Below are 20,947 nucleotides of genomic sequence, written 5' to 3' on the forward strand. Positions count from 1 at the left end.
CAGAGGCCTGCAATGACCTTTAGAAGGCAGCTGAAGGCCAAAGACCCTGTGTGATTTATTTAGAGCCTTGGGTAAGGATACAAAGAGGCTGAGCACAGGCCTGCCATTGGCTGTCCAGGGTGTGCAACTGTCCACATTGTCCCCACTGCTGTGGTTACTTCCTCATAACCAATGCTCCAAGCTTGCTGTACTGCTCTCCCCTGTGCGTGCATACCTCCACTATATCCTTCTCCCATCCATACTCTTTTGACATGACAGCATCTATAATTACTCAGCACAACACATTCCTTCTCTGAACTTTTTGAGCATTCTGGATTAGTTCTTCTGGCTTTCCCCACTCAGGGCCAGGAGTGTGGAACTGGCTGTGCATGTGTAAGGTGCAGACAAGCAGGGGACGTAGTTCCCTATGGAATTCTAGATACTCAAATCGTTGCATCTCTGTCTTTGTCGTGGTGAAAGCCCTGTTGTGATGGACAGGGCCTGAGCAGCAGGCATGATCTGAAGCTTGTGATGCACCAGTTTGCTGTGCTGTGTTGTGCTCTGTGTGATGAAGAAGGACCAAGAGGGGCAGGGACGCAGGCGTGCATGACATGAGCTTGCCTGAGGGACAGTGTGAGCGGTGTGACTGGCAGCCATGCTGAGAGGGCTAGAGGGCACAGGTGAGTCACACAGGAGGAGCTCCTTCTTCGAGTGTCCACAGAATAGGGGCCACCACACATTCTGCTCAGGTGCTTTGGCTTCCTGCCTTTCCCTATACTCTTAATGGCTCATGGAGGACAAGGAGTGCAGAGTGACAGAGGGCCTGGCAGTTTCAGCCTTTACCAAAGGTCTTTCACACCTTAATGGCATTGGGCTAGTTTCCTCTCATTTCATCCACGTATCTCACTCTGATTTTATTAAAGAATGGATACCACTTTAGCTGACTAATGGGTACATGAGTGTTAACTATTATTCTTTAAACTGTTACATACATATGCTCTATACTCCTTCATACATATGATACATGTAACTAATTTTTTAAAAAGCTTCCCAACCCCACTAACATAGTAACAGTTTTATTTCTGTCTGTCTGTCTGTCTGTCTTGTCTACCTATCTATCTATCCATCATGATAACAATGATTGGCGCAGGAATCCAATTGGATGCTGACTCCCAGGAGCTGTTGAGAAATACTGCTCCATGCTGATATCTTTACAGAATGAATCTTCATGCCTGCCTATTTCTAAAGTATGTAAGGGAAAACAATGGCTTTAGTATGTGGAGTCACCCAGAGGTAGAGAAATCTTCTAAGGGATTTATAGTGTTATATAAATAAATAAATAAATAAATAAATAAATAAATAAATATATGGATGTGACTGTGGTGGATGTGACTGCGGTGGATGTGACTGCCTGAGTGCAGGGTCTTCCGTAAGAAGGCTGTTTGGTGTACAAGCTATTGTTGGTGATGACCATGCTAAAGAGAATCTCTGTGTTACAAAGAGATTTCCAAGACCTGGCCAATTATTTGATGCAATCAATTTCCAGGGTCATGACAATTCTTGTATACTTTGTGATAATGGACTTACACTTATATTGTTGTTCTTTTTGCGTGATGGTAAATCTGTCTCTAACCTTTGTTCATTAGGGATGGAGCCTATAGCGGTGCCTCTTGAGGAAAATGGTGAACGGACTCAGATTTGCCAAAGCAAGGTCTGTGCGGACAGGTGAGACTCTGCCACAGGTAAAAATCTCAGGTCCATCTGCAGGGTAGTACAGAGGGGGAAGAGAGCAATGCCCTGTAGATCTGCCCTCAGGTGCACCGCCCCCTCCCATCCAGTCTGCTGCCTCTTTCCCCTCATGAACTCCATGCTGACCACACTGCCCCCTGCTGTTGTTCAAACCTACCAAGCATGTTCCCTAGCCATTTAGGGATACCTGCTGTTATTTACAAGGTGCATTCCTGGTTGTACATTTGAGAGGAATGCTGTTTTCTGGCTAATAAAGAGGTAGTTAGATCTCTTCTCAGATCCATCAGTGCTCAGATGAATGAAAACAGACTTCAGTGCAATCTCTCAAAGCATCGAAGAGAATGTGAAACTAAATGAGGTTTCATTCTACTCTTCCCTTTCTACATACAGACAGGCAGCTATTTGATCCAGGAAAAATTAAGGACATGTCTATCTTGTAATCCCAATGTAGGTTATTAGCAACTTTGCATTGTGGATTCTGGTGATGGGTAGATTTTAGAATAATTTTTACAAATTTAAATTCTTGGGGCTCCTGGGTGGCTCAGTCGGTTGAGCGTCTGGCTCTTGATCTCAGCTCAGGTCTTGATCTCAGGGTCAAGCCCCGTGTTGTTCTCCATGCCCAACATGGAGCCTACTTAAAAATTTAAAAAATTTAAAAAATTAAAACAATTTTTTTGAATAAAAAAAATAAATTCTTGAAATTATACTTAAAAAGTCTCTAATATTACAGAGTTTTTAAAAAACTGGATCAATGAATGCACTTATACTGGTAACTGAGAGGCATAGTGCTCTTTCCACAGACCAGACCTATTATTCCATGTGGTCTGGCCATGAGGGAAAAGATTCGCTGGTGTGTAGTAAAAACCCAGAACATATGTCTGGGTTCAAGGGCTTCTTAAAGCAAAATGTTGCTCTGGAAGCTCTCAAATTCTAAGCTTTGTGGTATTCAGTGGCTATAATGGACATAAACAAGGTCTTTTAAGAGGAACTTCCAAAGCTTCTTATCTGATCTGAAGGCTTCACATGAGCACCGGACCTTGGGTCTTCCTGTGCTTTGGGTATTCGCCTGCAGCTTCCTGAGTGCTCCCTTCTCCCTGGGGCCCGATATTGTATTTACGTTACATTTAGTATTATATTGTATTGTATTATATCTTACAACTGAAAATATTTTTGCTATTTATATTATTACTTAAAGGAATACTATAGAACATTCACCACCCCTCCCCTTTTTTCCCCCAGGGTAAACACTTATAATTGTGGAGAAAAAATTTCAAGCTGGTTGTCAAGATTTTTTGGCCATCCATGTCAATTGCTCAAACAAAGTTCGAACTTTCAAAGAAGTGCAAAGAAGCGGGTCAAAGGTATCATATTTCTGGTTGGTTCTTAGGGGACAGGAACTTGGGTTTACTCTTGCATACATCAAAATCAGCCCGTGATTTATGAGTTCGAGCCCCACATCGGGCTCGCTGCTGTCAGCACAGAGCCTGCTTCAGATCCTCTGTCCCCCACTCTCTGCCCCTCCCTTTCTTCTCTCTCTCTCTCTTCCTCTCTCTCAAAAATAAAACTAAACATTGAAGAAAAAATCAGCCCCTGAAGTGAATTCCCAGGGTGACTTGCTCTTGTGCAGAAAGCAGGGTGGTCCAGAGGACCCACGTGTGGTCTCTAGGATGACCCTGAGGAGGTAGAGGTGGGGTTCTACCCTGCTGTTTTGCCTCTGACAAGTGCTCTGTCTCAGTCTGTCGTGTTTAGAAGCACAATTTCATTGGGGTCATATAAAAACACTGGTAGCTTGGGGGCACCTGGGTGGCTCAGTCGGTTAAGCATCCGACTTGGGCTCAGGTCATGATCTCACAGTTTGTGAGTTTGAGCCCCGCATCGGGCTCTGTGCTGACAGCTCAGAACCTGGAGCCTGCTTTGGATTCTGTGTCTCCCCTCTCTCTCTGCCCCTCCTCTGCTCATGCTCTGTCTCTCCCTGAAAACAAACAAACAAACAAACAAACAAACAAAAAAACATTGGTAGCTTGCTATGTCCTCAGTTTGTATGTGGGAACGAGAAAACCTGGTTGCTGGTCTTGGGTCTGTCACCACATGCCTGAGAACTTGGCCAATGCAGAGCCTCTTGGTGCCCAGACAGGTGTAGACCTCAATGCCTTCGACTTATAAAAATGCTGGTGGTTTTTCCTGCCGTAGCTGTTGTGAGCTGAAGGGAGACAGCAGAGAAGAAAGTACAGTAGAACCTTGGTTTGCAAGCATAATTTGTTCTGGAAACAGGCTTGTAATCCAAAGTACTTTTATAGCAAAGTGAATTTCCCCATGAAATAATGGAAACTCAGATGATTTGTTCCATGACCCAAAAATATTCATATAAAAATAATTACAGTACAGTGATATGATACAAAATAATAAAGTAAATACAAAATATAAAGAAAAATTAATCTGTACTTACCTTTAAAAACCTTTGTGACTGGTGTGAGGGAGACAAGAGAGAGGAGGGTTATTGTTTAGGACAACTTTCATTATCACTAACAGATGTTGACTACAGTACAGTATTTAAAAAAATTTTTTTAAACATTTATTTATTTTTGAAGGAGAGAGAGAGAGAGCATGAGTGGGGGAGGAGCAGAGAGAGAGAGACACAGAATCCAAAGCAGGCTCCAGGCTCTGAGCTGTCAGCACAGAGCCCGACATGGGGCTTGAACTCACGAGCTGTGAGATCGTGACCTGAGCTGAAGTTGGACGCTTAACCGACTGAGCCACCCAGGTGCCCCTACAGTATAGTATTAATGAACTCTTGTCAGATACTATGTTTAATGTTACTGGCAATAAGGCAGCAGAGGAAAAGGTCTATATCTGCAGGCAGCCTGACCTAGAATGAGGCAAAACATTCCTAAGCTTACTCTTGTATGGAAAAGCAAAGGACTGTCCATAGGTGCTTTGAAGTGACAAAAAAATACACTAGTGCCAGCTGTGGGCACCTTCCCACATTCTGAAAAATCACTGATTTCTGCCAAACACTGCAGCTTGAGACTGACCATCCAAGCATGGGACATGATCACCCACAATCCCACAGTGAGAGAGAGAGAGAGAGAGAGAGAGAGAGAGAGAGAGAGAGAGAGAGAGTTTGCTCATCTTACGGAACACTCAGAGAACAAATTTCTCGCAATCCAAGGTTTTACTGTACTTGGAAGTTAACAGTACCACATGGGAAGAAGAGATCGCTTTCAGGTGTCTGCTCAAGTGCCAGCTTCTCAGGGAAGCCTGCTTGACTGCTCTCCTCAGGACCAGAGCCCCCACCTGAACCTCTGTGGCTCGTTCCCTGTTTTATTTTCTGTGGGGTGCTTTTCGCATCTGAAAGGCCATGCATTTCACTCAGTTATTCTGTTTATTAGACTGTGATAGATTTTAAGCCCTGGGAGGACGGCGATTTTTGTGCACTTTGCTCAGTGCTGCATCCGCTGTGCTCAGAACAGCGTCTGGCACATAGTAGTTGCTCAGTAAATACTAGATGAAGGAATGAAGGGGTCACTGCCACATTACTGATTTGTGTAAGGATGACCTGGCTTAGTGATTAGCTCCCAGAGAGACTGGCTTGTAAATCTGAGTAACATTGTGACAGTATGGGGACCAGTGACTGGATCTAGTGACCTGCACAGATGAACCCATGAATCCCTGAATACGTATGATAGAGAATTCAACGGATGTAAAATACTTGCACATTTTAGAAGTGTTGACAGTTTGGCATGTCATAAGTTGTGCAAGAAGTTGAGTTGCTATGTGATGGAGAACGGGAATAAATGTATGCTGCTCTTACTGAGGGGGTGAGCTGATGGTGTTTGGGAGTGGGTAAGCTTAGAGACATGATGAAAGGGGAGAGAGAGATGGGCACTCCGAGGAGGGACATGCAAGGAGTGGGGCTCGACGGGACCAGGGCCACCATCTAAATGAGTTGATAGAATAAGGTCCAATGGTTCCTGGTGCCTGCTGTCTACTTGGGGCTCAGCTGGGTCTTTAGGATGCTGGCTGAGATTATGAAGCAACGGCTGTGGTCCTCCAAGATCTAAGCTTAGAGGCAACGACCTACCAGTACACAGTGACACTAACATAAAGGTGACAATAAAGGTCTATGCAAAGGGCATGGGTTGGTGGCGGGAGGTATCTTCTCCATAGAGAGTGAGTCATGGAGGGCTTCAGGGAGGAGATGACTTTGGCACTGCGTCTTAACATGAGAGCAGGAGTTTTCTAGGCAGAGAGAGGTGGGAAGGCTCGTCAATATGGCAGGCCTTGGCATTTCATGGGCCCAGACAGGTGTTTAGGAGGGTTGAAGGTGGGAGGGGAGCCATGGGGGAGAGCTGGGGAGAAAGGATGAATGCTTGGCTTGAGGAGTCAGTAAGTGCTACCTTGTGGTTGGGGGCATTCATTGCAAACTCTAAGCTGAGGAGTTCCGTGATGCCACACGTGTTAGAAAGATACTCTTGGCGCGATGTGGAGGCTGCTTCAGAGAGGGAGGTGAGAGAAGCATAGGGGCCAGGCAGGAAGTGGCAGTGACTGTCCTCGTGGGAGGTGGGGACCTGGGTGAGGCAAAGGTAGGTGCGGAGAGGTCTGTCCCCTGCATGATGCAGTGTCAGGGAGCGTCAGCTTGAGAACATTATACTTTGAGGATGCCTTTTATGGTGGAGACGTCTCTGACGGTCTAGGCCACTGGTCTTTGAATAATTTTAGGTTGGTACACCTGAGAGGAGCCTTTTTAAAGCTACGTTATTTATGCTGTCATCTAAATTGGCCAGTGGAATTTCAATATTTAGTGGTTTGATTTTCAAGAATATTCATTAAAGTATATATATGGACAAACTGTCTTTTGATGGTCAGGAATTTTCTTTCTTTCCTTTCCCTTCTTCGACTTATACTTCCATTCCACTCCCTTGACGGAATTTTATCTTAGTGTTATATATTTTATGCTTGAAAATCTTTTCTTGTTCACTCTACCATATTTATGTGAAGCCACAATTATATATAAATTGAAATGTATACACATTTTCCAAGTTTACGGTGATCACGAATCTAAGTGTTAGGAGATCTTTTTGGTTGAGTCCCTCTTTAATGGTACACAGTTTATCAAAGCAAGAGAAGGATATTGTACATTTTGAAAAATAGTTAATGAACAGAAAGAGAAAACATTGTTGAGAAGGAATCTCTTACTGAGATGCCTGAACCCTCCCCCACCGCCCCACCCCTGCCATTCATTCCCGTATCCATGAATGAATGTCACCTGTGCCCAGAATAGCCCATGCTCAGCACTGATTCTTTTCTGGGGAACCCTATTTAAGTCACTACAGAGCTGGGGACTGAAGGAATTTGGTTAATGCACTGTCACTCAAACCTTTCTTCTGAGGCACATGACCAAAGCACAGGGATCTAACATTATGATGACTTAATCATCTGTCATGTGGCCACTTAATTAGGTTGGGCAGTTTTGTGTATAGTGAGGAATGGGAACCCATCTGACCTAGGGGAGGCTCATTCACCCATGCTTTAGAGGCTTGTATTTTCTCAGCACAGACCCCAGGGCTTTGAATGGGGCTTTTGTTTTCCACCCTGGAGTTTTAGCCTCCATGGCAATGTGCTTTAGGAGAGGCGAGCCTTTCTTCTGGGAAGTGCAAAAAGGGCCTTTGCGGAGGGGGCTGGGATTCCACCTCCCTCCTCTGACAGAACCATTTTAGCAAAAAGAACATTTGGAAGTAGAGGATCTGAAAAGCAATTGTCTTACAAGTATCCATTCTTGTGTGTGCTGGGTTCCCCGCATTTGGTTCGGAGACAGCGCGCTAGGCTTTGGCCCAGCTGACACTTTTTCTCAACATCTCCCGTGAAGACAGCGACGGCCTCCCAACGAATGGTCTGACAGAAAGTGCTAGCTTGATATTTTCTTTCGCTGGCTTTTTCCCCTTCTAGTAGTTTTAAAACTCGTATTAGTTATTTCTGAAGTCAATATCACACACTTGCCTAAGGACAAAAGACAGCTTTCCCTGACCGGACTCAGACCTTCCTGGGCCTGTGGCTCTCATCAAGGTCCCGCTTTCCACCATCTTGGGGAAGCTCCCTATCCCTGCCTCCCTCTCACTTCTCCTTCTCTAAATGTTGCCTCCTGGTCTTCTTTGCTGGGGACAATTTCGCTTGGGCATTTTATTATTATTATTTTTCCAGATTATTAACAGCTCATTTTCTATTTCTGAGAGGTTTAAGCAATGCTTAGAACATTTTTATTATTTCCAGGCCACCATTTTTTTTTCCCTTATAGAAATCGTCTCTCCTTTTTAAAAATGCAAGCCAATGGAAGCAGGATTCGTTTGCATGCCGAGAAAGCAATTCTTCTTTTTAACTTATTTAAACTTTTTTTATTGAGGTATACGTGACATATAATACTATATTAGTTTCAGATGTACAGCATAATGATTTGGTATTTGTATGTATTGAGAAATGGCCACCACAATAAATCTGGTTAACATCTGTCACCATACACAGTTAAATTTTTTTTCTTGTGATGAGAACTTTAAAGATTTATTCTCTTAGCAACTTTCAAATATGCAGTACAATGTTATTAAGTACAGTCACCACTGTGTACATTACCTCCTCGTGATGTATTTATTTCATAACTGAAGCTTGTATCTTTTGACTCTATCCTGTATCCATCCTGCCCTCCCCCACCCCCTGCCTCTGTTCACCACCAGTCTGTTCTCTGTGTCTATGAGCTTGTTTTGTTTGTTTGTTTTGGATTCCACATATAAGTGAGATCATATGGCATTTCTGTCTGACTTATTTCATTTAGTATACTGCCCTCAGGGTCTATCCATGTTGTCACAAATGGCAAGATTTCATTCTTTTTTATGGCTGAGTAATTTATGTAGATAGATAGATAGATAGTTAGATATAGATATATATATACATATATATGTACATTATGTGTGTGTGTGCGTGTCTGTGTGTGTGTATTTAGCAACTTCTTTTAAAAATACCCCATCACTTTTAGATCAATCTGCTGGTTCAACAGCCACCCTTTCTCTGGTGAATGAAGCACAGTATTTGCTGATAAATAGACCCAGCGTTTTGGAGCTTCAGCAGCAATTAAATGCCAGGTAAGATCCTTTGCCTTGGGAATAGCAGGCAGGTGTAACCACTTGACTCTGAGGGTGAGCCTTGTACCTGCCTGGAGAGTCGTGGAGTGCAGACGAGAGACTGAGGCCCCGAGAAGTTACAAAGCCCTTTGGGTCCAGCTCCCACGTCTCTCTTGATGACTTCATGATGTTTAGCGAACCCCAACTCTCATTTTTAATCATTCCATTTCTTAGCATTTGCTTTAATGGAATTGAACTTGACCCAGTTTCATTGCCCCTCCTCCCACCGCCCCCTGTTCCCTAGGAGCCTTGCCCTATTTCCATAATCATTTTGAGTGAAAAGGGTGGTTATGAAAGCTTTTAAAGTTGTAACTGTAGATATTATATGTTTGTATCAGCAGACAGAACCGAGAGCGCTGGCTGCTCACTTCCACCCGAGGTGCTGCTAAGGGCCCTGATGTATTAGCGGGTCAGCTCCAGAAAGAGTTAGTTCAACCCCCTTCATTGTATTTAGAGGAAATTGAAGTCCCAAGGAAATCAGACTATTAGGGCAAAAAATGGCCCCACTGTTATGTGACAGCTGTGTCCGGCTTCTTATTCCTAGTCCACAGGCCAGGAGAGGTGTGCACACGCCCGTCACCGTGAGCCAGGGATCCTGTGACTCTTACGTGCCTTGTGGTCTTGGGCACATGTGTGCACACTCAGAAACACGTACAAAGGTAGCTTAATAAAAATAACAAAGATGGGCTGTTTGTAGTGATTCCTGTTTGTAGTCGTTGGCAAAAACGTGCAACAGAGTTCCCTGGCCATGACCTCACTTGCTCTCCTTGGGTATAGAAGTATGGTGCAGCTTCATGGTCCCTGGGTGTTCACTGAGCTATCCTGGCATCAAGTGACACTCCTCCTCAGGGACCCAGAGCCCTGGAGAGAGCAGGTCAGTGGTTTTCTAGGGTTCTTTGTGTGGAAAAAATAGGAAGTGGAGACCGGCTTGCTGCAATCCTGGTTCCTACCAGGAGGGGACCGTGTTTCCTACTGGTGTCTGAGCGCAGGGCTGACAAGCAGGCAGTGGGTGTGACAGGTTAAGTGGACCAGCCTGTGCCTTGTGCCTGGGAGGGCCGCTGGGGGCTGTGGTTGCTGTATCTCTGTTCTACTTTCAAATTTGATGGACTCTATAATGCATATGCTGATCATATCTTTTTTAAAAAATTTATATCCAAGTTAGTTAGCATGTAGTGCAATAATGGTTTCGGGAGTAGAATCCCGATTCATCCCCTACATAGAACACCCAGTGCTCATCCCAACAAGTGTCCTTCTTAATGCCCCTTCAGCCATTTAGCCCAACCCCCACCCACAACCCCTCCAGCAACCCTCAGTGTGTTCTCCATATTTAAGAGTCTCTTACGTTTTGTCCCCCTCCCTGTTTTTATATTATTTTTGCTTCCCTTCCCTTATGTTCATCTGTTTTGTATCATAAATTCCACAGGGGTGGAATCATATGATATTTGTCTTTCTCTGACTAATTTCGCTTAGCATAATACCCTCTAGTCCATCCACATCGTTGCCAATGGCAAGATTTTATTCTTTTTGATTGCTGAGTAATACTCCATTATATATATATATATATATATATATATATATATATATATATATATACACACACACACACACACACCACATCTTCTTTGTCCATTCATCTGTTGATGGACATTTGGGCTCTTTCCACACTTTGATTCTTGTCAAAAGAGCTGCTAGAAACGTTGGGGTGCATGTGTCCCTTCGAAACAACACACCTGTGTCCCTTGGATAAATACCTAGTAGTGCAATTGCTGGGTCGTAGGGTAGTTCTATTTTTAACTTTTTGAGGAATCTCCATACTGTTTTCCCCAGTGGCTCCACTAGCTGACATTCCCACCAGCGGTGCAAAATAGATCCTCTTTCTCTGCATCCTCACCAACATCTGTTGTTGCCTGAGTTGTTAATGTTAGCCCTTCTGACAGGTGTGAGGTGGTATCTCATTGTGGTTTTGGTGTGTATTTCCCTGATGATGACCATAATATCTTTTGAACATAAAACTTTCCCTTTTACAAAACACAAAGGGAACGTTTGTAACTTGGAGGCTAAATCCAGAATCCAAGGATTTTAGGACTGGAAAGTGCTAGCCCTCTCATTTCAGATGAAGAAACTGTAGTTCTCATTGCTTATGGGAGTTGCACGTAGTGCTGAAACTAGACTTGGTTATCCTGGTCCCGGCTTTGCACTCACCAGCCCCTGCTGGAAGGGGATTGGGATATTACAGCCTTGTCCTCCACCAGGGCTTTTCAGCTCTGTTTCCAGGGAAAATTCCAGGTGTACTTTGGGACTACCCCATCCCCCAACTTAAAAAAATTTTTCTTTGTTGAAGCACAACAAAGCACAAAAATTATAAGTACATATCTCAATTTTTACATATATATATATATATATATATATATATATATATACACACACCCATGTACCACTGCCCAGACCAATTAGAGAACATTTCTAGTACGCCAGAAACCTTCTTCGTATGCCCTGTCAGTCAGTCCAACAGAAGATCACCACTATTCTGACTTCTTTTATCATCGATCATTTCGCTTGTTCTTGAACCCAATATAACGGGATCACACAATGTGTTCTTTTGTTGACGTTTTCAGATGCTTTATTAAAAAAAATTTTTTTTTACATTTATTTATTTTTGAGAGACAGAGAGAGACAGAGCACAAGTGGGGGAGGGGCAGAGAGAGAAGGAGACACAGAATCCAAAGCAGGCTCCAGGCTCCGAGTGGTCAGCATAGAGCCTGACGTGGGGCTTGAACTCACAAACTGAGAGATCATGACCTGAGCCGAAGTCAGACGCTCAGCTGACTGAGCCACCCAGGTGCCCCTCAGATGCTTTATTTTTCGTTCTTTTTCCCTTTGGTGCACGGAGGTGCAGAGAGCCATTTTATGGGACCTCATGGCCATAAACCAAAATCTTAAACAAGAATTACAAAAATAGTGAATGCTCATTAAAACTGCAAATAGTACCGAAGTTAGGAAGTAAATTTGTTTTTATGGAGATAAAGTTGACATACAACATTATATTAGTTTCAGGTGTACAATAGCATGATTCGTTATTTGTACATAGTGAGAAACAATCACTACAATAAGTCTGGTTAACATCTGTCACCCTATATAGTTACAAATTTTTTTTCGTGTGATGAGAACTTGTAAGATGTACTCTCTTAGCAACTTTCAAATATGCAGTACGGTATTAACGACTATGGTCATCGCACTGCACATTACATCCCCATGATGTATTTATTTTATAACTGGAAGTTTGTGCCTTTTGGCCCCCTTCACCCATTTTGCCCGCTCCCACCCCTGCCTCTGGTAACCACTAGTCAGTTCTCTGTAGAAAATCAATACTAAAACCTCTCATATGTATGCATTGTTGCTTTATGGAGTGCTCATATCCAAAAACAAAGTAGGCGCTCTTGGAACATCTTAGGTCCTTGGTAGTTAAGCCTGTTGACATTCCTTAAGTGCCTTGTCCAGACACGCGACGTACAACTGGTCTTTTCGTAGAAGTTTGTTCATTTGACTCCTGTTCCCTTGGTTTCCAGAGTCCTTTGTGTCTTCATCTAAGATCTACTTACTCTTTGCACTGCCTCTTGTGGGCCTGTCCATGGAGATGGGATCATCTCAAGTGGGATGGGATCACCTCAAGGTCTGCCTAACGGATGCGTGTCTGCTGGTCTTAACACTCGTGGTAGAAGCTGGTTCTGATCATCTAGGCTCAGGCCTGAGAATAGTTGATGAAGTCAAGCATCAAGGGCTAGAAAGGTTGGATAATTGCACCTCCATTGTCTGCTCTTCCCACTACCCGCCTTTTGGCATGTCTTAAACAGTGATGCGAATGGAAAGGAGGAATTATTCCCGATGAAAGAACTCATCTCGCGTTTCCGTGCCAATATTATTACCAGTGGAACAAGCGCTTTTGAAGAAGAGACGTGGGATGAGATTTCAGTCGGCTCCTTGCGTTTCCAGGTGAGTCGGGGATGTTCAGTTATCCTCCCTCAAGGGTTGCCGATGGAGACTGACCTCCGTCTGTGGCCAGGATGGTGGCCTGGCCGGTGGCAGGTGGGAATCCCCTGTCTGTCTTTGACTCTGACCCGCAAAACCTCAGCTGGGGGGTTTGTGACATCTGCATTCTGGGACTCCCCTTGGAAGGATCCATCTCTTATTCCCTATGAGGGTGGCAGCAGTCAGTGGCCCGTGGGACAGAGAGAAGGTGCTCCTACAGGTGGTCAGGGCTCAGTGCTGCCTCCATCTCATAATTATGTTTGGGCTTAAACTGTGTTTTCTTAGAATGCTTGTGTCTATGGGAACATTCTCCTCCTGGAACCTGTTGCACTTTCCTGATGTCTGGTGCTGGTGGAGGAGGACCCAGATGTCTAGTGGTCCCTCAGTGTCCGTGGCCACCACTCTACCTTCTTCCCACGCCCTGGCTTCCTGCCTTGCTGGCCTTTGTGGAGGAGCTTACAGTCAGAGAGGTGAAGCTGCCCCCTGCCCTCTCTCCCCAGGCTCCGGGCTCCCCAAACAGTGCTGTGGGCTTGAAAAAATGTGAGAGAGCCTTAGGCTAAAACGTACATTCTTCCTTGGGGACAACAGGGCTCCTGAGACCTGATCCCTCTGACCTCTCTAGCCCTCCCGTTGCCTGCCACACCATCCTTCTCTACATTTCCTAAACACGCCAAGCTTCCTGTCTCAGCGTGTCCCTTCTGCTTGGCGTGTTCTTCCTGCAGCCACTTCAGGGGTCTCCACTCAGATGGCACCTCCTTGGGAAGGTCAGACTCTTAAGCATAGCACCTGCTTATTCCTTCAGAGCACACGAGGGTAGGGACTAGTATGTTTTGTTCAGTTGTACCTCTAGGGCCCGGAACAGTCTTGTCCCAGAGTCAGTGCTCAATAACCATCGAGAGAATGAATGGACAGGAAAGATAAGGAATAGCCAGGGACAGAAGGATGGGTCATCTGCACAGAATGTCCTTGGTACTTTAGTGGGGGATGATATTATCTTAATAGTAATATTATTAATCTTGGTATTCACCGTCTACCTTGGGGCTATCTTGTGTCCCGGCTCTGCACTTGGAAGGAACACCACTGTGGTATCCAGAAAAGCAGCAGGCAGTCATTTAAATCTTCCTGGAAGAATGGTGGAGGTCTAGGGTTGTGGACGGCACTTAAATTTCACGGCATGAAGAAGTCCCAAAGAATTTTTTTTATCCACTTACCTCCCCAAACCTCCTCTTATCCTGGCAGCTTTTCTTCCTTGAAAAAACAATCTCTTTTCTCCCAGACATTGACGCCCACAGGCCTCTCTCTGGCACCAGCCCTCCTGCTGTTCCTCCTCACCCCTGCATCTGACTTACTCTTCTCTTCCTCATTTCCTGTTTCTCTGTCCCTGCTGTGTCTTTAAAACACTTGCTCTTATGTATCCTGCCTGATGCAGAGTAGGTATTAATACCTGTTGTTTGATAAATGGAGAGAAGGAGGAAGAAGAAAAGGAAGAAAGGGAGAGGAGAGAGAAGGAACTAGAATGAGCTTATTGTCACTGTCAGACAATTCTGACACTGTTGTCACTTGGCAACAATAGCATCTGCAGTTTGTCAGCTACCTGGGGCCATAAATACAAGGAAGATTCTTTAAGAAATTTTTCTGAGATGTTCTGCTCTCCTTAATTTTTATTAAAAAATTTAAAAATATTGGGGCGCCTGGGTGGCTCAGTCGGTTAAGCATCCGACTTCGGCTCAGGTCATGATCTTGCGGTCTGTGAGTTCGAGCCCCGCATCGGGCTCTGTGCTGACAGCTCAGAGCCTGGAGCCTGTTTCAAATTCTGTGTCTCCCTCTCTCTCTGACCCTCCCCCATTCATGCTGTCTCTCCCTGTCTCAAAAATAAATAAACATTAAAAAAAAATTTTTTTTTTAATTTAAAAATATTTATTTTTGAGAGAGAGAGAGACAGAGCACAAGGAGGAGAGGGGCAGAGAGAGAGGGAGACACAGAATCCGAAACAGGCTCCAGTCTCTGAGCTGTCAGCACAGAGCCCAACGTGGGGCTCGAACTCATAGACTGCGAGATCATGACCTGAGCCGAAGTTGGCTGCTTAACCAACTGAGCCACCCAGGCGTCCCAATGCTTTGTTTTCTTTAGATCAGTGTTCTTAATAAACATTCATTAGTAAAAGTTAAAATATGCCTGCCCTTTGGCCTAATCATCTCACTTATAGAAATCTAGTCCATAAAATACACCTGTACAAGTATGCAGAGTTATATTACAAGTTTGTTTATTGTAATGCTTCTAGAAATATGAAAAATTGAGGGGCACCTGGGTGGCTCAGTTGGTTAGGCTTCCGACTTTGGCTCAGGTCATGATCTCACAGCCCATGAGTTTGAGCCCCACGTCAGGCTCTGTGCTGACAGCTTAGAGCCTGGGCTGCTTCAGATTGTGTCCCCCCTCTCTCTCTCTGCCCCTCCCCCACTCGTGCTCTGTCTTGCTCTGTCTCTCAAAAATATATGTTAAAAAAAAAAGTTTGCAAACCAGGAGCCCCCAAACGAAAACATGAAATATGAAAAATTGGAGGCCATCAGAAATATCCATAAAAGGGAGATTGTTTAAATAAATTATGCTATATTCATACAGTGTAGTCCTGTGCAGGCACTAAAAAGTGTGAACTATAGTTAGTACTATGCCTTGCAAAAACTAAATGCTTAAAAGATGTTTGCCGATGATAATACTCAGGCTGAGGCTGTTGCAATGCAAAAAGAGCACATCTCTTTTAGAAAGTCATTTTTCACTGGGTATCATCAAATCATAAAAACTTTTATACCTGTTGGCTTTATAATCTCATTTAGAGAGATCAAACCCCCTCCCCCCAAGTTTTAAACAGCAAATAGGGTTATGTGGATTAAGACCTTCACTGCAAAATTATTAACAGCTAAGAATTAGAAACTGGCTAGTAGAACTTGGCTTCATAGAACATCACCCCACAGGAATGCCAGGCCATCATGAAAATCTCAAGCCCAAGGATGAGGTAGGTGGTCTCTGTGTATAGACATGGAGGGCACCCAGTGTGTATTGTGGAGTAATGAAATCAGGGAAGACACCCTGCGGCCTCTGAGAGCTCTGGGAGTGTGTTGCACGGGTGCATGTGTGGTTGTGTCCAGCTCCGAGCTGCAGTCTGGAGGGATCTATAGCCACATCAGCAGCACTTGCCTCTCAGGACAGCGAGGGAGGCCGCTGCGGAGTGCTTTCTCTTTAAACCTTTTTTAAATGTTTATTTATTTTGGGGGGACAGGGAGGGGGGGGCAGAGCGCAAGTGGGGAGGGGCAGAGAGAGGGAGACACAGAATCCAAAGCAGGCCCCAGGCTCTGAGCTGTCAGCACAGAGACTAACTCAGGGTTTGAATTCACGAACCGCGAGACTGTGACCTGAGCCTAGGTCAGACGCTTAACTGACTGAGTCACCCAGGCACCCTGAGTGCTTTCTTTTTTAACTCTTAAAGCTGCTCTGTATAGTTTGAGTTATTTTTCAAAGAACATGTATACTAGTAAGCAATTTTTTTTAAATGCCAATGGATGAGAGGGCTAGAGAAAAATGCTTAAAAAATGATGATGTTTTAAGAAAATTGATTTCTTCGCCTTGGTGTTTGAAAAAAGTGTCTGGAAAATATTTTTCCCTCTGCCAGCTTGAGAAACTTTTAAGAGAGCCTTTTGGCCAAAGCGACAGGAGTTTTACATGAAATGCTATCTGTCAGGTGGCAGCTGGGGCCCAGGCCCAGGGCTGGTGGGACGTCCATTCTGTGGGACGTCCATTCTGTGGGACATAGCTCTGCAGGGCCAGAGGGAGCCTGGCCTGGGAATCATAGTTTTCTAGGCAGAGGAGGTAGCGTGTTCTGTACTTGCTCTTGGAGGGCTTAGTGTTCTATCTCGAGGCAGTCTTTTTCCACCTCAGACATTCTCATGCACAAGAATCCTGGGCGTGGCATCCTAGAAATAGTGTCTGGAATCCTCACCAAATCAAGCGAAGGGGCTGAGTGAGGAAATGAGGCCTGGAGAGGTCATAGGTCTGCTCAATGTCAAGGCGAGTGCTGGGCAGAGCCCTGTACAGCACAGCCCAGCTGCTTGCGGAGGCCTGGGAGCCTTGACTTTGGTGCTACCTTGAGGTTGTATTTCCACTGGTTTAAGGTCCACCAGCCAGAAGGCGAGTGCTAGGAACAGGCTAAGACACATCCGGATTTAGCCGTTTCTAGTTTCAGTGAGTACTTGGTGTTTGCCCCCAAGTGAGCAGAGGAGCAAATGTGAAAATCAAGTCCCTTCGCCCTTTTTATAGGTGCAACAAAAGCAGCGTCTCATCACTGCTAAGCTGCAGGCTTTCTTGTTTTGTGTTAACATTTGTGGGAGATTTTTCTCGCTACAGAGCAAGTCTTGCTCGTGGCAGGCCAACAGGATGACCCCTGTTAAGAAGCTGTGTGTGTGTGTGTGTGTGTGTGTATGTGTGAATACACATGTAATTTTCTTTCCTGCTTATTTCACTTATAAAAATAAATATTTACCATTTTAAACCCTTTATAGATTAATTTTAATACCTGCACGATATATTCATATACCTGTAGTGTAGCCATTGTTCTCTACTATTTGATGTTTAAGATGCTCTCAGGTTTCCCCGATCACAAACAACATGAGAAAGATTGTACACGAACCTGTGTTTGTACTTGGGGTTCTTTTCTTGAGTGAAATTCCTAGTAGTGAAGTTTCTGGGTCAAAGGACACGGACACAGTAAGGTTCTTTCTGATGAGTCAGTGCTGGGCCCGTGGGTGTTTATCTTCTCCTAGTTTACCCTCTAACCAGTTAGTTCTTTTCTTCCTGGGAGAATCTCCAAGATTCTCTGATAACCATCCGAGATTCACAACAACTCTTTTCTTTGTCTACAAAGCCCGGAAGCAGTAGTCTTTCAGTTGATGAACAAACATGGATGATCCCCCAGGACTGTGTGAGGAGCGGCTGCTTTCTGGCTCCTAGCAGTCAGAGCAGAGTAGTGAGCATTGCTGTGTGGGTGGGCCCAGAGAACACCTCTGACAACCGGTCCTCCTGGACCCAGATTCCTCCCTGCACTAGCAGGAGCGTCTGTCCACTTTCACGGCAACGCTGTCTTTTCCCTTCTCGCCCCCTCTAGGTTTTAGGTCCTTGTCACAGATGCCAGATGATTTGCATCAACCAGCAAACTGGGCAGCGAAACCAAAATGTTTTCCAAAAGCTTTCTGAGAGTCGTGCGAGAAAAGTAAGCATGATTGCAAACTGTGACACCTGTTTTAAGATCCCGTTTTGTTTTTTAAGTTTATTTATTTATTTGGGGGGGGGCAGAGAGAGAGAGAGAGAGAGAGAGAGAGGAAGAGAATCCCAAGCAGAGCCTTTGGCGGGGCTCAAATTCATGAAACAGTGAGATCATCACTTGAGCCCAAACCAAGTTAGACGCATAACTGACTGAACCACCCAGGTGCCCCTAAGATTCTATTTTAAGATCCTGGCTTGTTATCTACACCCAAACTGTAGTTCTGAGTAATAACGGTGTGTAAGTTTGAGAAGTGTGGAGACATTCTGAGGCTGATTGGCTACCATTAAGGTTCTGATCTCATCCATGGCACCATCTTAGGTTTCTTTTCCATCCATTTTCTTACTTTTTGGGGGTCTTATGTGTATTTTTGATGCTCTCAAATTTTGTTGAAGAGACACAGCGTTTAAATAAGAAATAAGTAAATAAGCCAAGTAATTTTATTGTCTTGATCATTATTTTCTTCACAACAGGTGTCTCATGAGAGTAAAATGCCCTGTGGTGAATAGAGTAATTGCATAGGCAGATTCAGTAAATTTCACTCTGAGAAGGCTGTAAATCATCTTCTTGAAGGTTAGAATGACTAGGTGTGGTTTTTGTGGATTCCAGGTTATAGAAACTGAATTTCTAACAGACTGATTCTTTAGGAAGATTTATGTCCAGGCTAGGGCTTTCTGGTTTTGTTTGCAAGGAGTTCTAGGAAGTCAGGTAAGCAATCAAGGTTGCATGGAACATTTCTTGAAAATTAACTGAATTAACATAAATATTCAATATCTCTCCAACAATAAGTTAGAAGGTAAACTCATGGTAAAATGTTGCACATCGTTTCCCATGTTTCTCCAAACCAGGGTTTCGTTTCACAGTATTTAATTGCCCCAGTCTCCCTACAGACACAGGGTAGATATCGTCTTCACTTGAGTGTTTTGTCAACATGTCTGTTCGCTCAGCTGAGGCAGGCCGTGTCACCTGAGGGTGTGAGGACCTTGAATCTGTGCCATGCAGGTTGCCAGAGGACAGGGGATGGGTGTGCACAAATACTATGATGCACGGAAGGAAATCACTGTACTTCTGAGAACCACTGTAACTCTCTTGTGCACACACCTTTCATTTTTTAAAAAATATTTTGGAATAATTTTAGATTCACGGATAAATTGCAAAGAGAGTACAGAAAGTTCCTGTGTACCCTTCTCCCGCATGTGCACCCATCTTAAGGAATTAATTTGGCCTCGGCCCCTAGCCTGGGTCGTGGAACATGGGGGCACCCAGCTGATGTTATCACAGGAATGAACAGATCTGGGAGTGCATCACATGCTCCAGGGAGTTCTTATTGACTCACTCGCATTGATGGCAAACTCTGAGTAGACTCACATAGCTCTTTATTTTGGGCCTTCCATTTCTGTTCTAGAGAGTTTGGAGAACTTAACCTACATCACAACAACAGCAACAAAATCACCTCAAAGAAAATGCAGAATTTTGCTATTACTTTCACAAAATAGTTTTTACATCAGGGAACAGAGCAGAAATTGGCCTGGTCGTGGTCAGAAGCAGAGAGCAGGACGCAAGCCCTCCTACCAGAAGCTCAGGGTATATAGGAAGGAGAAAAACAGGTGTGTGTGGCGGGACTGTCGGGAAAGAACATTATACATGACAATCTTTGTCTGAAATTGGGATTCTTGTTTCCCACTACATCCTAGTACCTGTCTTTAAAGATCTGACTTGATTTTAGTTGATCATTATTATTTATAAAATTATTTCAACTGCTAAAATAATCTGGCTCGTTGTTGCCGCTGTCTTGTTCACAGGTGAACTTTGGAGTGTACCTGATGCATACATCTTTGGATTTTTCTTCCCCAGCTTTCCTGTCTGTAGGATCTCAGGTGCTCCCTGTGTTGAAAGAAAACACAGAACACCATGAGCTACCTGCTTCCACGAAACATCAGGATGTTATCTTCTAAAAAGTATTTTCAGTGTAAATTAAAATTTCTCTTTTACACCTATGTCTGCTGTAATTCACGCTGGCACATGGCTCAAAGAACAAGGAGAGTTCTCTTCGGGGGGTAGGGGAACGAACTCTCGTTGGCCGCCTCTAACTTCCACTCTCCACATGTGCACTGGCCAACGTCACGAGGGCAGTTTTGGGCCCTCTGTGCTTTCCACAGCTGTGCTGCACCCAGCAAGGTTCCCATATGCGTTTGAGGTAGGATTATTTTATTTTATTTTATTTTATTTTATTTTATTTTATTTTATTTTATTTTATTTTGTTTTATTTTATTTCTTTTTTGAAGTATGATAATTTTAATTAGGTGAGGTTTTTTTTTTCCAGTTATAATTCTCTCTCTTTATTCTATCACTATTAAAAATTTTTTTTTTGTTAACATTTATTTATTATTGAGAGAGAGAGACAGAGCACGAGCAGGGGAGGGACAGAGACAGGAAGACACAGAATCTGAAGCGGGCTCCAGGCTCTGAGCACAGAGCCTGACGCGGGGCTCAAACTCATGAACCACGAGATCGTGACCTGGGCTGAAGTCGGAAGCTCAGCTGACTGAGCCACCCAGGTGCCCCATCACTATGTTTTTAAATTTAAGTGTAGTTGACACACAGTGTTAGTTTCGGGTGTACAGCATAGGGACTCACTATGTCTACATGTTCTACTATGCTCACTACAAGTGTAGCTAACACCCGTCACTGTAAAAAGCTATTACAGTACCATCAACTA

The 20,947-nt window shown here is 44.2% G+C and overlaps 1 protein-coding gene across 1 annotated transcript in view; it reads left to right on the forward strand.

Annotated features, from left to right (window-relative positions):
* The window catches only part of MOCOS (molybdenum cofactor sulfurase), a 55,887-nt gene extending 35,662 nt beyond the window's left edge, over positions 1-20,225 (forward strand). The window contains exons 10-15 of the mRNA XM_043558621.1: positions 1,626-1,704; positions 2,968-3,089; positions 8,750-8,855; positions 12,746-12,884; positions 18,073-18,177; positions 20,031-20,225. Of these exons, the coding sequence (XP_043414556.1) occupies positions 1,626-1,704; positions 2,968-3,089; positions 8,750-8,855; positions 12,746-12,884; positions 18,073-18,177; positions 20,031-20,183 (704 nt within the window). The 3' untranslated portion in view covers positions 20,184-20,225. The remainder of the gene's footprint in view (positions 1-1,625; positions 1,705-2,967; positions 3,090-8,749; positions 8,856-12,745; positions 12,885-18,072; positions 18,178-20,030) is intronic.
* The last annotated feature ends 722 nt before the right edge of the window (positions 20,226-20,947 follow it).

This window comes from Prionailurus bengalensis, chromosome D3, assembly GCF_016509475.1.
Source record: "Prionailurus bengalensis isolate Pbe53 chromosome D3, Fcat_Pben_1.1_paternal_pri, whole genome shotgun sequence".
Classification (NCBI taxonomy): domain Eukaryota; kingdom Metazoa; phylum Chordata; class Mammalia; order Carnivora; family Felidae; genus Prionailurus; species Prionailurus bengalensis.